The sequence below is a fragment of the Idiotropiscis lumnitzeri genome, chromosome 13 (assembly GCF_059441095.1).
Source record: "Idiotropiscis lumnitzeri isolate Australia: NSW breed Sydney's pygmy pipehorse chromosome 13, RoL_Ilum_1.0, whole genome shotgun sequence".
NCBI classification, from domain to species: Eukaryota; Metazoa; Chordata; class Actinopteri; order Syngnathiformes; family Syngnathidae; genus Idiotropiscis; species Idiotropiscis lumnitzeri.
In genome coordinates, this window is record NC_142403.1 from 5,929,125 (window position 1) to 5,943,386 (window position 14,262).

The 14,262-nt window shown below is 40.6% G+C and overlaps 2 protein-coding genes across 5 annotated transcripts; one reads left to right on the forward strand and one right to left on the reverse strand.

Moving 5' to 3' along the window:
* Positions 1–1,975: 1,975 nt before the first annotated feature.
* On the reverse strand, positions 1,976–6,723 carry dda1 (DET1 and DDB1 associated 1). Of its 2 annotated transcripts, none has more exons than XM_088312291.1 (5): positions 6,337–6,723; positions 5,924–6,004; positions 5,782–5,833; positions 3,443–3,504; positions 1,976–3,358 (listed from the first exon to the last, which is right to left on the reverse strand). In XM_088312291.1, exons 1-5 carry the CDS (start codon positions 6,343–6,345, stop codon positions 3,254–3,256), a joined length of 309 nt encoding a protein of 102 aa, XP_088168417.1. In that variant the 5' UTR covers positions 6,346–6,723; the 3' UTR covers positions 1,976–3,253. The 2 variants fall into 2 exon arrangements, with proteins under 2 accessions (XP_088168417.1, XP_088168418.1); XM_088312292.1 differs by lacking the exon at positions 6,337–6,723 and adding an exon at positions 6,092–6,302.
* Positions 6,180–14,242, forward strand: abhd8b (abhydrolase domain containing 8b). 3 transcript variants are annotated; one of them, XM_088312290.1, is made up of 5 exons: positions 6,180–6,318; positions 10,804–11,596; positions 12,045–12,215; positions 12,423–12,639; positions 13,274–14,242. In XM_088312290.1, exons 2-5 carry the CDS (start codon positions 10,806–10,808, stop codon positions 13,550–13,552), a joined length of 1,458 nt encoding a protein of 485 aa, XP_088168416.1. In that variant the 5' UTR covers positions 6,180–6,318; positions 10,804–10,805; the 3' UTR covers positions 13,553–14,242. The 3 variants fall into 3 exon arrangements, with proteins under 3 accessions (XP_088168416.1, XP_088168414.1, XP_088168415.1); XM_088312288.1 differs by lacking the exon at positions 6,180–6,318 and adding an exon at positions 6,752–6,785; XM_088312289.1 differs by lacking the exon at positions 6,180–6,318 and adding an exon at positions 8,042–8,472.
* Positions 14,243–14,262: the final 20 nt, after the last annotated feature.

Sequence of the window (14,262 nt, forward strand, 5' to 3'; positions counted from 1 at the left end):
CTGCACACACAATCATGTCTGCAATACGGAAAGAAATGCATGAGCAGCATTTCTTTTATTTTTAAGCCTCGAAAGCATAAAGCTGTGATTCTTAAGTTCTTCTGCGGCCAATTGTGGGCATATTCCGGAAGCTTGGGAAGGGAAAAAGAGGAGATAGAAAAGGGATCGCTAATTGTACGAAATAAGAGTTTTTCTTAGTCATCACAAATCAGTATTAGACAACTGTCATGTTTTTTTTTTAACTGTGAAATATTTGGCTCCTCTTATGTAGAAAAAAAATGAAAAGCAATATTAATCAGTCTTAATTTTAAATAATGCTGAATTTCTTTGGGAGTCACAACCGCTTTATTTTCAAAGCCGATGTGATGTCATTTTTTTCTCAAAGGAGAGTTAAAGGGGTAAACAAAAAGACAAAGGTAACACGGGAAACTGAGCAAATGCGACATACGGTTCTCTGACTGGCCCTTCGACCTCTATATGGTTCTCGGCAACAAAGTTTCTTTTGCACGAAACGCTACATTTCTCTGCAGGAGACAGCAGTCCGTCTGACACATTATGCAAAACAGGACTGTGTAGATTTCATTTCGCACAGTAAAAATATTTTTTTTATGAAATACATCAAATTTATTTTTGCAAGGTGGATTGCTTTATTGTTTTTAATTTGGACCAAAGTGGTATTTTTCACATATGGTACTTTTTACGTTTGCCAACAGTTGGCACCAGTTTTTATTTTGTATGTGTTACGACATGTCTATTGCAGAGCAGGCATCGCCATCTGGGTTGAGAAACATAAACTATGCATTCCCACATGACTGGCGCTGAGAAGGGTTTTGGCAATAACAGAGGACACTTACCGGTAAGAATCAGAATCAAATAATCCACTTGCCACTCAGCCGTATTTGTTGTGCGTCTCGTCCATTTGTTGGTCTCCGCCTCAGAAGTGGAGGTTGATCACAGCTCTACTCGTGCACAGAAAACTTTGCTGGATTCGTTTTCAATTTCAACCCCAATTTGCTCTCAACCTTGTCAATATGGAATTTCGTTTTAGTGTCGCAAAAAGTCCATGAATGATTTTTTTATAGCCCATGCATTGAGAAAATTCATGTTTGTATTGATAGAAGATCACACGCAATAAGGGTATATGGCAAACTATGTATTGTCTTTAAGTATTTGGAGGTAATTGTTTATCATAATTACCAGGCTACGAGGAATACACGCAGTGTCCGTGTACAATTTTGAGAGGGGTAAGTGAAAAATGAGGATTGTGATGTGTAGCTGGGCTAAACTCCAAAATCTTAAATGATTGCGTCAATGAATGGCTCCTTGAGTGCAAATATCCTCTTTGACAGTTTGAAAGCAGGGCTCACAATTGAGAAGACATAGCGCAGTTACTCATGTAACACGTTTTAGGGTCACTATATTTTCAGGGAAACCACAAGTTCATAGTGTACAGTAGATATGGATCACATTGACCACTTAATGTATTCATCTTAGTCTTTTGCTGCAGAAACATTGACGCATTATTATACCGTTTTACATCTTGGCTTTGTTTTAAATTACACATTGACGAACAACGGCGTTGTTCCTGGTTCACAAATACATTGAAAAAGCAGCTCAAACTAAAAGAAACATTGGAGCATTGAACTGGTATCACGCAAAATGAGCAGGAGAAGACTGAGATTTCCTTGTAATTGTAGGATGTGAACACCAAGGTTGCTACAAATAGGTAACACTACCATCAATATCATCCAATGATGCCTCGCAGAACATCATGAAGCTCTTCCAATGTACAAAAACTTTTAAAGACAATAACTGGGAAATTGGACGGTTTGTTTTAATTTATTTTGTCATATTTTTGTAAGATCTGAAAAAGTTGATAGTTAATAAAACTATTTCAAAAGCATTTGGTGTCATTAGTTGCTGTAGATTATAATGTATTTTGTTAACTGATAAAAGCACCACATGACAACAGCGGTGTCTGTCCATTTTTATTTCAGCAAAGCTAGAAAAAAAAATCCATCTGATCTAAGACACAAAATGGAGGGGGGGGGGCTTCAAGTGTTGTAGAACAGTCTTAGCAGAAGCATAACATGGTATTATGCCTGAAACTGACACAACGGGTAGCAAGATGACAGACCACATTGTTTCGATTCCCATCACATACCTGTATACATGTGTAAATAGAGAGCTGTATTCGCTATTGTAATGTACAGCAAAAGAAAACGAGGGAACAAGATGCATGCTTAAAACAGAACCTCCTGTAGTCTGCGGCACGGAACTACTTAAGTCACCAAAACAAAGGTGATGCCAGAAGACACCAGGATCCAAACTGTGACCACCAGTCGTAAGGCCTCTCGGGCTAACAATCCACAAATGCCTTTGGGGTGAGGGGGGTCAGGCAAGGTCAGATCACATCGATTCTGTACTGAGGCGGCGCCCTTTAATTTTACAATTCTTTCTTACAATGTACCTAAATAAAATTATTTGACAAATGCATATTAAATTAAATTATGAATTGACATTTATTTACACAAAATGCAGTCTTTTTCTTTCCCAGTTTCTTTTGCTAATCCAACATGAGTTCGGACAACCCTTCTTGGCCTCACTTAGATGATAGGTGCAAGATGCATGAGTTAAGAATATCTTTAAAAAAAAAAAAACTTATACAGCCAAGACTGATGATTATGGCGCAATACACTGCAAACTTACAAACGAGCATGGAGCTTCAATTTTGTGCTGTTCTTCACAGTGCATTCTTGGTTCTGTGGATTCCAACAGTGGGCAGAAATGTCACCATTGTTACAAAGTGGGCAACGAAACTGAATGGGGGGGGGGCAATTCGGCGAGCAGGAAGCGCGTTGCCGTACTTAAACAAGAAATCCAACAATAAAATAAAAAAACAGAAGTCAAATTGAGACACTTGAGACTTGTCAGCTTTCAACGAATCAGTTACCTCACATGTGCATCACGATACACACACGCACACAAAGCTCAGCATGCATACAAACATACATGACAGTACACAACAAGCAGCATACACAGCCCGGCCCAAAGGGGGCTCTTTTCAGTTCTCAGAAGAGTGGTTACAAATCTGTTCAAAATGTGGACTTCCTTTCCTTCTTGAGTGAAGCCCTCAATGAGTGAAGACCCCGGCTGAGGAGTGGCCACAAGCAGCCACCTTTTCTTTTTCAATTCATTTGGATTGGTTATGCCCGGCACACACAGACACACACGCGCGCACCCACACATGCACTTAGGAGTCTTCGTTCATTTCTTGGCTCTCTGTCCTGGCGATCTTTCTTGGGGGTGCCGGGCTATCACCCTCCCCTTGCTCCTGTTCTCGTTTCTTTGCTGCATTCTGTACATTATGAGGGATCATTAGTATCCACGCTGCGAGGCTAAAACTCAAGGCAAACCATTGTGGCCGTTGAAACTCGCTCACCTCTTTGTCCCACTGATGATGGAGGTAGCGCAGGAGGATGTTGGTTTTCTCCGTGACAATAACTGAGGCAAAACCACAATGAGTAAACTGTCCGACATCGCACAGGTACAGTGAAGAAAGTTGCTTTGTGAGTGATGCAAGTAGTGTGGCTAACACAAAATGAAATTGTTCAAATATGTGAAGGTAATAAATGGTGGTGGAAAGCAAATAGAGTCCAACTTTTGGACTATCTTGATTTTTTTTAACCACAGCCTGACAACTAGGCCTGAAGCATTTGGAAAAACAGCTGATATGTGAGGTGTACTCAATTTTGAGATTGGGAATTCCGATTTAGGCTTTCTGTACATCAAAATAAACCATGATTAATATGAAAGACTGTCTATTTATTCACTTCAATTAAAGTTGTTAACTTACAAAACACTTACTGCAGCATTCATTAGGGGTGGGAGTAAGTTACATACGTGCAAGTCACAAGTTTCAAGTTATTGCGGAAAAAAAAGAAATCAAGCGTGAGGCGGAGTCAGTGGTTCAAGCAAGTCGGAAGTCCAGTCAGAAAATCTTGCTCAGTCACAACCCATATTGGAATGATAAAATGTTTTTCCGCCTCAGTAATCCTAACACAAGACAATATATTCACACGTATTAATGACTAAAATTATGATTCCTTCAACGTATTGCAGTGAATTGTTTTGAAGTAGCATTTCAAACTCATTATTTCCAACCAAAATATGTCAAAACTGTTATCTACCACTAATGTGACCGATAACGTGTAGATCACTTGTATTGCGCGCTTCTCTTTTCGGGATCTCTGTGCATTGCTGCAGTCTAGTAGTTTTGCCGTTGAGGTGAAACCAGAGGAGCTACTAGACTTTGCTGCTCTGACAGACTCATTAAGCGGCGGAGGTCATGTGTGGACAAAAGCGGGACGACGGAGCTAAGCTAGCTACGCAAGCCACCTGTCAAGCCTCTGCGAGTGATTTGGAACACGAACTAGCAGGAAATTGCTATGTTCGGGACTGTTGCGTTGTCTTCATAGCTTATATTTGGCGACCTGCTCGGATTCTCCGCGCTTCAATGCAACTGCACTTGATGTTAACAATGCAGCTTAATGTTTACAATGTCCAATATTGTGCAGACGACAAACAAGCGCAAACGACAAACCTTGTCGCACGCTTACGACCCCGGTGAGGTTAAGTCAGTGCTTCGCAAATGGTGGGGCGGGCCCCATGAGGGGGCGCGCTGCGATGCTGAGGGGACACGTGTGAACCTGGGGAACATGCTTTTTTTCTGTCGTACTACAATAAATTGTAATTGCACACCCACTCCAGTAGTTGGCAGTGGCACTCTCATTGCCCATTGTGGAGAGTATTAACTCTACAGTATAGGTTTATTTTGCAACGAAAATGCTATCATTTATAATTGCGGCAGAGAGTGAGTGGGGAGGTGCAAATTGTTTTCTTCTTACTAGGGGGGCGTAACAGAAAATAATCGAGAAGCACTGGGTTAAGTGCTACAGAAAATGGATGGATCGCAAAGATAGTGGCGTTGCTGTAATAAGTCATTAATACTTGTGGGGGTAACGGCCATGGCTTCCTGGAAATGCTTCTATGATGAGTGATATTTTAAATCATTCATTTTCTTGAGAATATCTTCACTTGAAAATGAACATTAGCACTCAAACATTGTCCTGCATTTATTTAAAAATGAGTGTGTGTGCAGGTACGTGCAAAAGTCACTCAATTAAATAAATCTGACTGATTTGTTGTTTGAAGCATTATTCTTAAATATACAGTAAAACACTCCCAAAAGCAGTCACACTGTAATCTAAGTCGTGTCGGGTCTTTTGGAAACCCAGTTGAAGTCAAGCTTTTCCCAAGTTTTTGACAAGCAAGTCACAAGTCTTAAAAATGGCAACTCAAGTCCCTTGTATCTGGTTCACTACCACAACTTCACAAAATGCCAAACAAAATGTGGCATACAGTAAATCATTATTCAGAATCAGATTGCGCCAAATTATGGATTCATCACGAACTTTTCGTGAAACAATATGAAAACGTGTGGACAGCACTTCTTAAGCATTGAACTGAATTTAAATTATGAATCAATAAAATGTGTAGAAAATAAGCCTACTAAACCTCCCAAATTGCAGACAATTTGAAAATTGAACTTCATTACATTCCAATGTCGATTTGAATTTAATTAATTGTTCAGCTCTTTTAAAGTCAACAAAATAAGAGTGTGCTTAATGTAGTAAAACACCAAAGCCTGGTCCACATAATGCAAGGACAAGTTTTAGAGTTTAACTTTTTGGGGTTTAATTCTAGATATTTGCTACTTACTCTGTTCTGAAGGGTATTCCCGTGTTGGAAGATACACAGAGGGCCTCCGATTCTGCAGAGGACGGGGAAATCAATTCACTGAGCACTAACGTTTTGGTTTCTAAAGCAAAAGAGAAACAATACCCAAGTCCGGTGTACTCACCGATGCTTTACAAACTGAGTCCGCGTGAAACCTGCTGAAGTTGCTTTTGTTGTAGACGGGAAGCCCCTTTAAAAAATCTGCCTGTGAATAGAGGCAAAATTAGATGACTAGTTTCTTTTTCCAATCGTCTTAAACCTGATCCTGGACACTGTGATGTCTTGTAATCACCATTGTCTTCGTGACCACACGTCGCTCTTCTACCCAGCCAATACATTAAATTGCAACAAATCATTTCAATTTCCCACTACAACAGCAGAGAGCATGATGATGCCGGTGGATTGACCTCCTCAGTGATGAGAATAATGACGTGAGGACAGTCGTAGCAGCATCTAGCCGACTAGCGGCTACCGGTTGGTTAACGTGAGCCCCGCGCTAATGACAGCGGCTCTGCATTGGTATGTAATATTAGATACCTTCTCCATGACAGTAGTCGCTAAAATCCAACGTCGACGCCAACCGTTGAGCTTGTTGCAGACGACGCCGTGCACGTCGATAGCGAGGGGGCAATGTGTTTACTATGAGGTTACCGATAGCCGTGCTATCTTATGGAATGGAACACCGCACGGCTAGTCTATCGGGTGGCACTGGCCACACAAACACAAAACTCGCAATTAATTCGCTAATTTCATTCTCTATTCAACTCCACGTAGAACTATATCACTCCGAAAAACACTCCGCTTTGACATTGCATAAATTAGCAGAGCTGGTTATTCGGTAGCTACAAGACTAGCATGACGGCATCGCTGCTTCTTAAGACCGCGCCCCGGAAACGCTTGTGCTCACTTAAAGGTCGTGCTACCTCTGTGATAGCGCTCTCTAGCGGCTGGAGGCGGAATTCCAAATATTATCATGCTGTATCAAGGTACGATTTTTTTTCTCTCTCTCTCGGGGCTCAAGGAGGACTTGCCTGAAACATAGGGTGGCTGAGAAAACAATTCATAAATACATCTTATAATATCAAATAAAATGCCAGTTATCTTACCTGGGGTAACATAGATATTTGACGGGGCTATTGCACCCCCTAGCCCGGGTGTAGCGCCATCACTGCCTTTAGCACGCAGTCGCTGACAAATTTACTACTACTACTTGTGACGGTGATTTGGGTGTGTGCGTGTGTGCTCTGTACAGTAATTCTTGTTTGCAAAAATGGGTGCCAGGATACATAAGTACGCAAGTATACCCCAAAGTTTTTTTTATGCAATTCCTATATAAATATATATACCTTTATCCACTATATTTGCCTTTGATCTTTCAGAACTTTCTAAAAATGACATGAATGTAGGTATAGTTCTACACATACAAACAAATCCAAAAGAAGAGGTTCAACATCCCTCCATTTTCTTTACGCTTGTTCAGAGTCGCAGGGGAGCTGGGATCTTATCCCAGCTAGGAGAGGAGCGCTGTCATCCTCCACTGGCCGCTCGTGAGGCACTTGTCACTCACGCCAGGATTGTAAACAATTTTAGTTTTTTTTTTTAATTTCAGCTTTACTTTTTTATGCAGTTAGTTTTACTTGTTTTTTAAAGATCAGGTTTGTTAATTTTTACTCGTTTAATTTTGTTTAGGGGAATCCTTCATTTTAGTTTAGTTGTAGTATACTGTTGATATTCTGATTTATCTTTTTTTTTAGAATATATGGAGTTAGATTTTAGTGTAAAATTTAAAAAACAGTCACTTAAGTGGTATTGTATACAAAGTACAGATCTCAAACCACTTTTCGACCTTCCTTCTTTTGTACGGCCGTACAATCCCGAATATTAAAAATGAACCCTGAAAACATGTGATATTAATTGACCAAAACAAAGGACATTTTTTATTTAAATATAGTTAGTTTTAATTATTTTTTTAAACGTAAGATATTTCAGTTAATTTTTCATTTTTTTTCATCAATTTTATTTGGATTTTTTATGATTTTTCGTTAACTATAAAACATTGTCCCAAACATATCGATTTTTAAAATTCTCGTTTTTATTAATTATATTGCAAACAAAGTGAAAATGAAAAAGGTTTACTTTTGAAGCTTTTTTATTTTGTTTTTCTCGTTTCCCGAACCGATGTTCAATTCACTATTGTGAACAAACAGTAATGTGCTGTTTGCGTCAGTAGAGGGCAGCTCTTCCCACCTGTGAACCAGCAGGAGATTATAGCTGTTCAAAGCTCCAAATTAAATGTTCTTTTTTCTTTTAGGGCTTTTATTTATTCTTGAAACATTCTTCCAAGTCTTGACTCGAGTTGTGGCTCACACAGAGGCAAATGAACGAAAGTAAGGTAGACGACGACATGCCGCTCGTTGGGCGGTGAGCGGTCGTCGAGGACGGCACTCGAGATAAATTAGATTATTGGATTGACTTTGACAGATTATATAGCTCCGATTTCTTCGATGCTTCATGAGAAAATCATGTAAATGTAATCATATCAATCAGGTTAGGAAATTATAAAGGGATGGAATCTTTCATCATTTTTGTTTTTTAACTCGACTTGGATAGTTCAAAAGTAAAAATTCGCTGTCTGTAAAATTGGACTGTAACCGTCTAATGCTAAACGGACAGGTAAGTGTAGCTACACACATATTTTAGAGAGCAGAATTATGTTTTTGTGTCGAGCTGCTCTGGTTCATACCGAATTGAAATGAATACGAATTTCAGGTTTGGAGGCCTTGACAATAAGTAGAGATGAATGATCAAAAGCAACATGCATTCATTTGTACAGCAAATTGAGAGCTCAGAGGAAATGTGAGACTCAACCGATCAAATTCATTCTCATGAAAGGCTGATGTTACTTTTATGGATAGCTTTAATGGGCAATTGGGTTCACCCTCCGGTTGTCTCACTTACGCTTGTTGTTTGATCAGTGTAACATATGTCATGTTTTCCACTGACAGCTGCCTCACAGTTCTGAAGTTGTGTGTTTGAAAATTGTCTCAGGCCTTCCCGTGCTCGCAGGATTTCTTTTCCTGGATATTCCGGCTTCCGCCCACATTACAAAATCATGCATGTTAGCTGCATTTAAAACTCGCAATTGTGAATGTGAATGGTGGTTTGTCTATATGTGAGCTGCTGGTGACCAGTCCAGGGTGTATTTTACATGTTGCCCAATTGACTCCAGTCACCCGTGACCACAAAAGGACAATATTTTTGAAAACATATGCATGAATTATATCATGGTGCCCACATTTAAATGGTCCCTTTTAATCATTAAGCACTCCCGCACTATACAAGTCTTGAAATAATTTCTGTGTAGCGGTTAGCAAGCCTTGATGACTGCCTGGATGTATGTATATATTATTAATAATATTTCAAATTAATGAGTGACAGTTTGCATCAGGAGAAGCCACAGAGAGATGGTGTTGCGTGGTTTTAGACACAAACTATAATCCCCTATAGCCAGCAAGGAAAATGCCACGAGCACAGCCTTGCAGACCCTGCATGGTGCACTGTTGTTGCCATGACTGGTAATCACCTGACACTGTTGTCGTTGCTGCTGCTGAGTCTTAGTGTGATCCCAACTGAGCAAGAGAGAAGCCATGTTGGCATGAAAGACAAGCTGGAGGAGGAAGAGGAAGGTGGTGCAGATACTAGTGCTACACGATGTTACTAAAGTCTACAGTAACACACGAAGAGCAGTGTGTGCCACCATGACTTGGCATAACGTTCTGATGAGGCTTTCTTAAACATTTATTTTTATGTACAGGTGTAACGATTGATCGATTAATCAGTAATTAACCAAAATGAAATTAAACGATGATTATGTTTGAGAATCGATCAATTGTATCGATACCTTTTCTAATCTAATATTGCCCAAATCTGCAGAATTTCAACCTCTCAATAATAAACATTCTTCGATTTCTGTAATACTCTGTGAAAGCAGATGGATTCATTTTGTGATGAATAAAAAAAAAACATTTGCTTCTACTTTGTTAAATGACGATCAACATTTTTACAAGAAAACAGTAACTGAATTTCTGAACTGTTAATTAGAAATAATGTACTGTTTGTGAATAAAAGGATCGAAATTAAAAATTTTATTTAATTCTTTTTGAACTGAAAATGAATTGATTTTTAAATTAACACTGGTCAACAGCACAATTGAAGTTGGATTGGCTTTATGTTTATATTTAAGTATATTTTTGACTTGATTTAAAAAAAAATACTTTTTACTGCACCTTGGGCTTTTGAGATGTTTACATTTACTTATACAAGCTTGTGCAATACAGATTCTTCCATGCATTGAAATTTAAAGCTATAACGTTTCAGAAGAAAATTCCACCGGTTGCTTAGCCTAACCCTTAATTCATAAATGCCACAAAATATATTCCTGATATATTGCACCATTTCTTACTGTACTAATCATGTTATTATTATTATTATTATTAAAACCTGATGTGCTAGAGAAAAAGCGTGGGGAGTATCTGAATCAATTAAAAAAATTATAGAGAAAAGTTTAGTTGCATCTTTGATTAAAACATTAAGTAAAATTGTGTTCAGAATGTTAGGTTGCAGACCTATTTGTTGACTTGTTGGATCAACAGCATGAAATTGGCTCAAATTAAGTTTGGAGTGTGTGTTGCTGCAAACATGGTAGCAGGAATGACAATGTTACATGTGATCTTTTGAGGCAATACAGTTGAGCGCAAGATTCTCCTATAAATTATGATTCCATTTTGTCAGGCTAAGTCCACACAAACACCATTTTTCAAACATACCTAGATCTAAAACATCCATAAAACAGTTTCTGATACGATTCATCCTCAATGAAGTGGCGGGTGAGACGTTGGACAATTGTCGTGAATGTGAGGCAGACAAGACGTTGTGATGGATCAAAAACCTGCTAAAATCTTGAAATTGTCATCTTAAACTCTTTACCGTTGTGTTTCAATGCAGCCATGCTAGCAAGCTTTATGGAAGCTCTTCTCTGCTGCCTTCCATCAAAGTCAACCAATGTTGTGGTTCCTGTGGAGACGTCCGAACCTGCCAACGGTTACGAGTTCATCGAGGTGAAACCAGGCCGAGTGCTTCGTGTTCGCCATATAATCCCTGAGCGGCTGGTGGTGGAGCAACCCACAGGACAGGGTGGGTGCGTCAGGTGCAAGAGGAGGATCTCCGTCTTCTGCAATGGACAGCTGTTCATCGAGAATCTCGGTGACAGGGCAACTGCGGAGCAGAAAACCTGTCAAAATGGTGACACGGAACCAAACAGCTACGTAGAAGTTGAACTTACAGATTGCGGCAAATCTTCACCGCCTGCCGGTGACCCCGGGACCGGGTCGAACTCAGTTACGGCAGGAAAAGTCATTGCATCTGACATGGTAGCCGCAGGGGACGTGTACGGCGCTTCGCAGGCCGAAGCGGCGCAGAGCCGACGCAGGCGGAAGCTTAAGCGCACTGTGGTGATTGACTGCGAGAGGAAAATATCAGCTTGTAAAGGGACGCATCCGGATGTTGCTCTGTTCTTCATCCACGGTGTGGGAGGCTCTCTAGATATTTGGAAGAACCAGTTGGACTTCTTTTCTCGGCTCGGCTATGAGGTGATCGCCCCGGACCTGGCGGGCCACGGGTCCAGCTCGGCACCTCCAATACCCGCTGCGTACACGTTCTATGCACTGGCAGAAGACATGCGACTTATCTTCAAGAGATATGCACGCAAGAGGAATATTCTCATCGGACATTCTTATGGGTAAACAACAGTGATATCATCGTGTCACACTTATTCGTAGGGCACACGAGTCAAACGAGAATTTAACATGAGAGCAGACAATGCAAACATGCGCCTATGTAGCATCGTCACCACCAATTGGGTTCAGGAAGAATTTAGAAAAATGCCAAGCGGGACTAAAAAATGTACAAGTAGAGCAACGCATCATAACATAGATGAACATGAAGTTCTTTGTTTGTATTCATTTGCAGTCATCTTAAAGCAAATGTAATGACGTGTCTATTTCAGAGGGGAGGGCAGTGAACGGGCCGCCCCGTCTCGTACTGCCTTTTCTTCCACTTTAAAATAGGATTGCCTGAACCTACAGCTATACAAAAATTCATCATTCATACTTACACGTCTCATCATCCGTATTTCTTATTACTCAAGAAGATTAAAAAAAAAACCTATTTTGATCTTTCTGCCCCAGCGTGTCATTCTGTACGTTCCTGGCCCACGAGTATCCGGAACAGATCCACAAGCTGGTGATGATCAATGGAGGTGGCCCCACAGCGCTGGAGCCAAGCCTCTTATCAGTCTTCAACTTGCCTTCATGTGTGCTTCACTGCCTCTCTCCACTGCTCAGCTGGAGTTTTCTCAAGTGAGACGGATCAAGAAAAACATTGGAATTCAATATCATTCAATTGTGGGCTAAATACGCACGCGTTAGAATGCTGTTGCACATCACAAATACAGTATTTATTGTGTAAATGCTGAGAATATCACAAACACGGGGGCGGATCATAGTGGTACCGTAATGCAAATTCTAAACGTCTGTGCCTTGTCGTTGGCGTCCACCCCCACACAGGGCTGGTTTTGCTCGACAGGGTGCAAAGGAGAAGCGGTTGCTGAAAGAGAACAACGCCTTCAACGTTTCGGCTTTTGTGCTGCGTGCCATGATGAGCGGGCAGTACTGGCCCGAGGGGGATGAAGTTTACCACGCTGAGCTCACGGTGCCCATCCTGCTGGTCCACGGAATTCACGACAAGTTTGTCCCTATTGAAGAGGACCAGCGAATGGCCGAGGTAAACGGCCCGAATTACTGGGAATTCAAAGAGAGGATGTACCTTTGCTTGAATTGGAATAGTTCCCACTAGTATAAATCTGGATGTAATGTGCAGACCTCCAAATAAATTCAAAAATATAATAATAATATTTCAGGGGAGACCAATTACAGTCTAATAAATCCTTTCAAGAGCCGCATCAAAAATTCTTCCTTTACAGATGAAGCCCTGCACCAAAGTTGAACACTCCTCAACATGCCCATCTGACTTTCTTGATTGGAAAATTGAACTCTCCAAATTGTGGTGCGAGTGTAATACGTCATATGTCGACATATTACGTTCATCCCAATATCCATGCAGAACAGCACGTGATGAGGATATTATGACCAATAAATAATAATCGGGTTAATATAATCGTCTAATTGCTATTTTAGTTAGCATTGCGCTGTGACATCAAATGCGTTTTAGTGAAGTTGGGGTACACCAATTTGCTTTGAGTTTGTGAGTCGCCATTCTGACTTGGAGCTGAATTGCAGTGCTATATGTCAGAATCAGAGGTTGAACATTTCAGACTTTGCTGGAAAGCAGCAAAGCTACATTCAATATCAGATTGCATCGCAACTTTTCCACATTATTATTATTTTTTAATCTCCAGATCCTCCTCATCGGCTTCCTAAAGGTCCTGGAGGATGGCAGTCATATGGTCATGATGGAATGTCCAGAGGCTGTCAACACTCTCCTTCATGAGTTCTTCCTTTGGGAGCCTGCAACTCCTCCACCACCCAAGTCCAAAGCGCGTCCAGAGACTGCCAAGGCCCATAGTGACAACACCAAAACTGTGCCAGACCCCGCCAAGGTCCGACCGGCAACTGCCTTGCAGGCCTCATTAAACAGTGGAGCAGAGGTCAAGTTCGATAGAGGGGACAAAAAATAAGCAAAGATTTAACGGGAATTGTGTTTAAACTTGAATACAATTCCGTGTGATCCACTTGAACTGAGATGGCTCCAGCTGAAAATGTCCATGGAAGGGGTCAGGCTGACGGTTCGGAGTCGTGATGTCACAGAGAATCGAGCTACAGTCATGTGACTAGTGAAGACACTCGGGAGATGTTTTGCCTCGAAATGATGCATGCTCATTTTTTTGGGCGAGATTTGAAAAATGGAACTGTAGCATTTTGGCCATGTGATCCAGAACACATTTTGGCGCATTCCCGGAGATTCTTCCTTCTAGTGAAGTGGACGTCATGTTCATTGTGGTCCTTCGTAAAAGAGTTTTGTGGATGGAAAACATGTGACTTGCCATGTTGATGCAAAGAAAGTAAAAGTTTACATATAAAATGTAGTCACAGGCATAGCCTATGACCAGCCACAGAGGTGAGAGATTTGTACTGTGTAGTCTGGACGCATTCATGCACAATATTTTTGTACCGCATTATCTTTCCATGGAGTTACTTCAATATCCAGTTCAGTATTTTGTACTTCAAGCAAGATATTTATGCATATAAAAATAGGGAAGCAGCTCTGATTAAGTGATTGTTTTTATGTTATACTTTTGAAAGACTGAATTTGTGTATTAAGAAGTGGATCAATATTAAGTTTATCATTATGTGGGTTTTAAATTTGGCAAACGTTTAACAATGATTC

Bases quoted from the DNA above. Each gene is read 5' to 3' on its own strand.
- abhd8b (XM_088312288.1), top strand. The intron at 11,597-12,044 runs GTAAACAACAGT...TTTCTGCCCCAG, and splicing joins CTCATCGGACATTCTTATGG to CGTGTCATTCTGTACGTTCC. The intron at 12,216-12,422 runs GTGAGACGGATC...ACCCCCACACAG, and splicing joins CTCAGCTGGAGTTTTCTCAA to GGCTGGTTTTGCTCGACAGG.
- dda1 (XM_088312291.1), bottom strand. The intron at 3,505-5,781 runs GTAAGTAGCAAA...GTTTTGCCTCAG, and splicing joins GGAATACCCTTCAGAACAGA to TTATTGTCACGGAGAAAACC. The intron at 3,359-3,442 runs GTGAGCGAGTTT...CATAATGTACAG, and splicing joins ATCATCAGTGGGACAAAGAG to AATGCAGCAAAGAAACGAGA.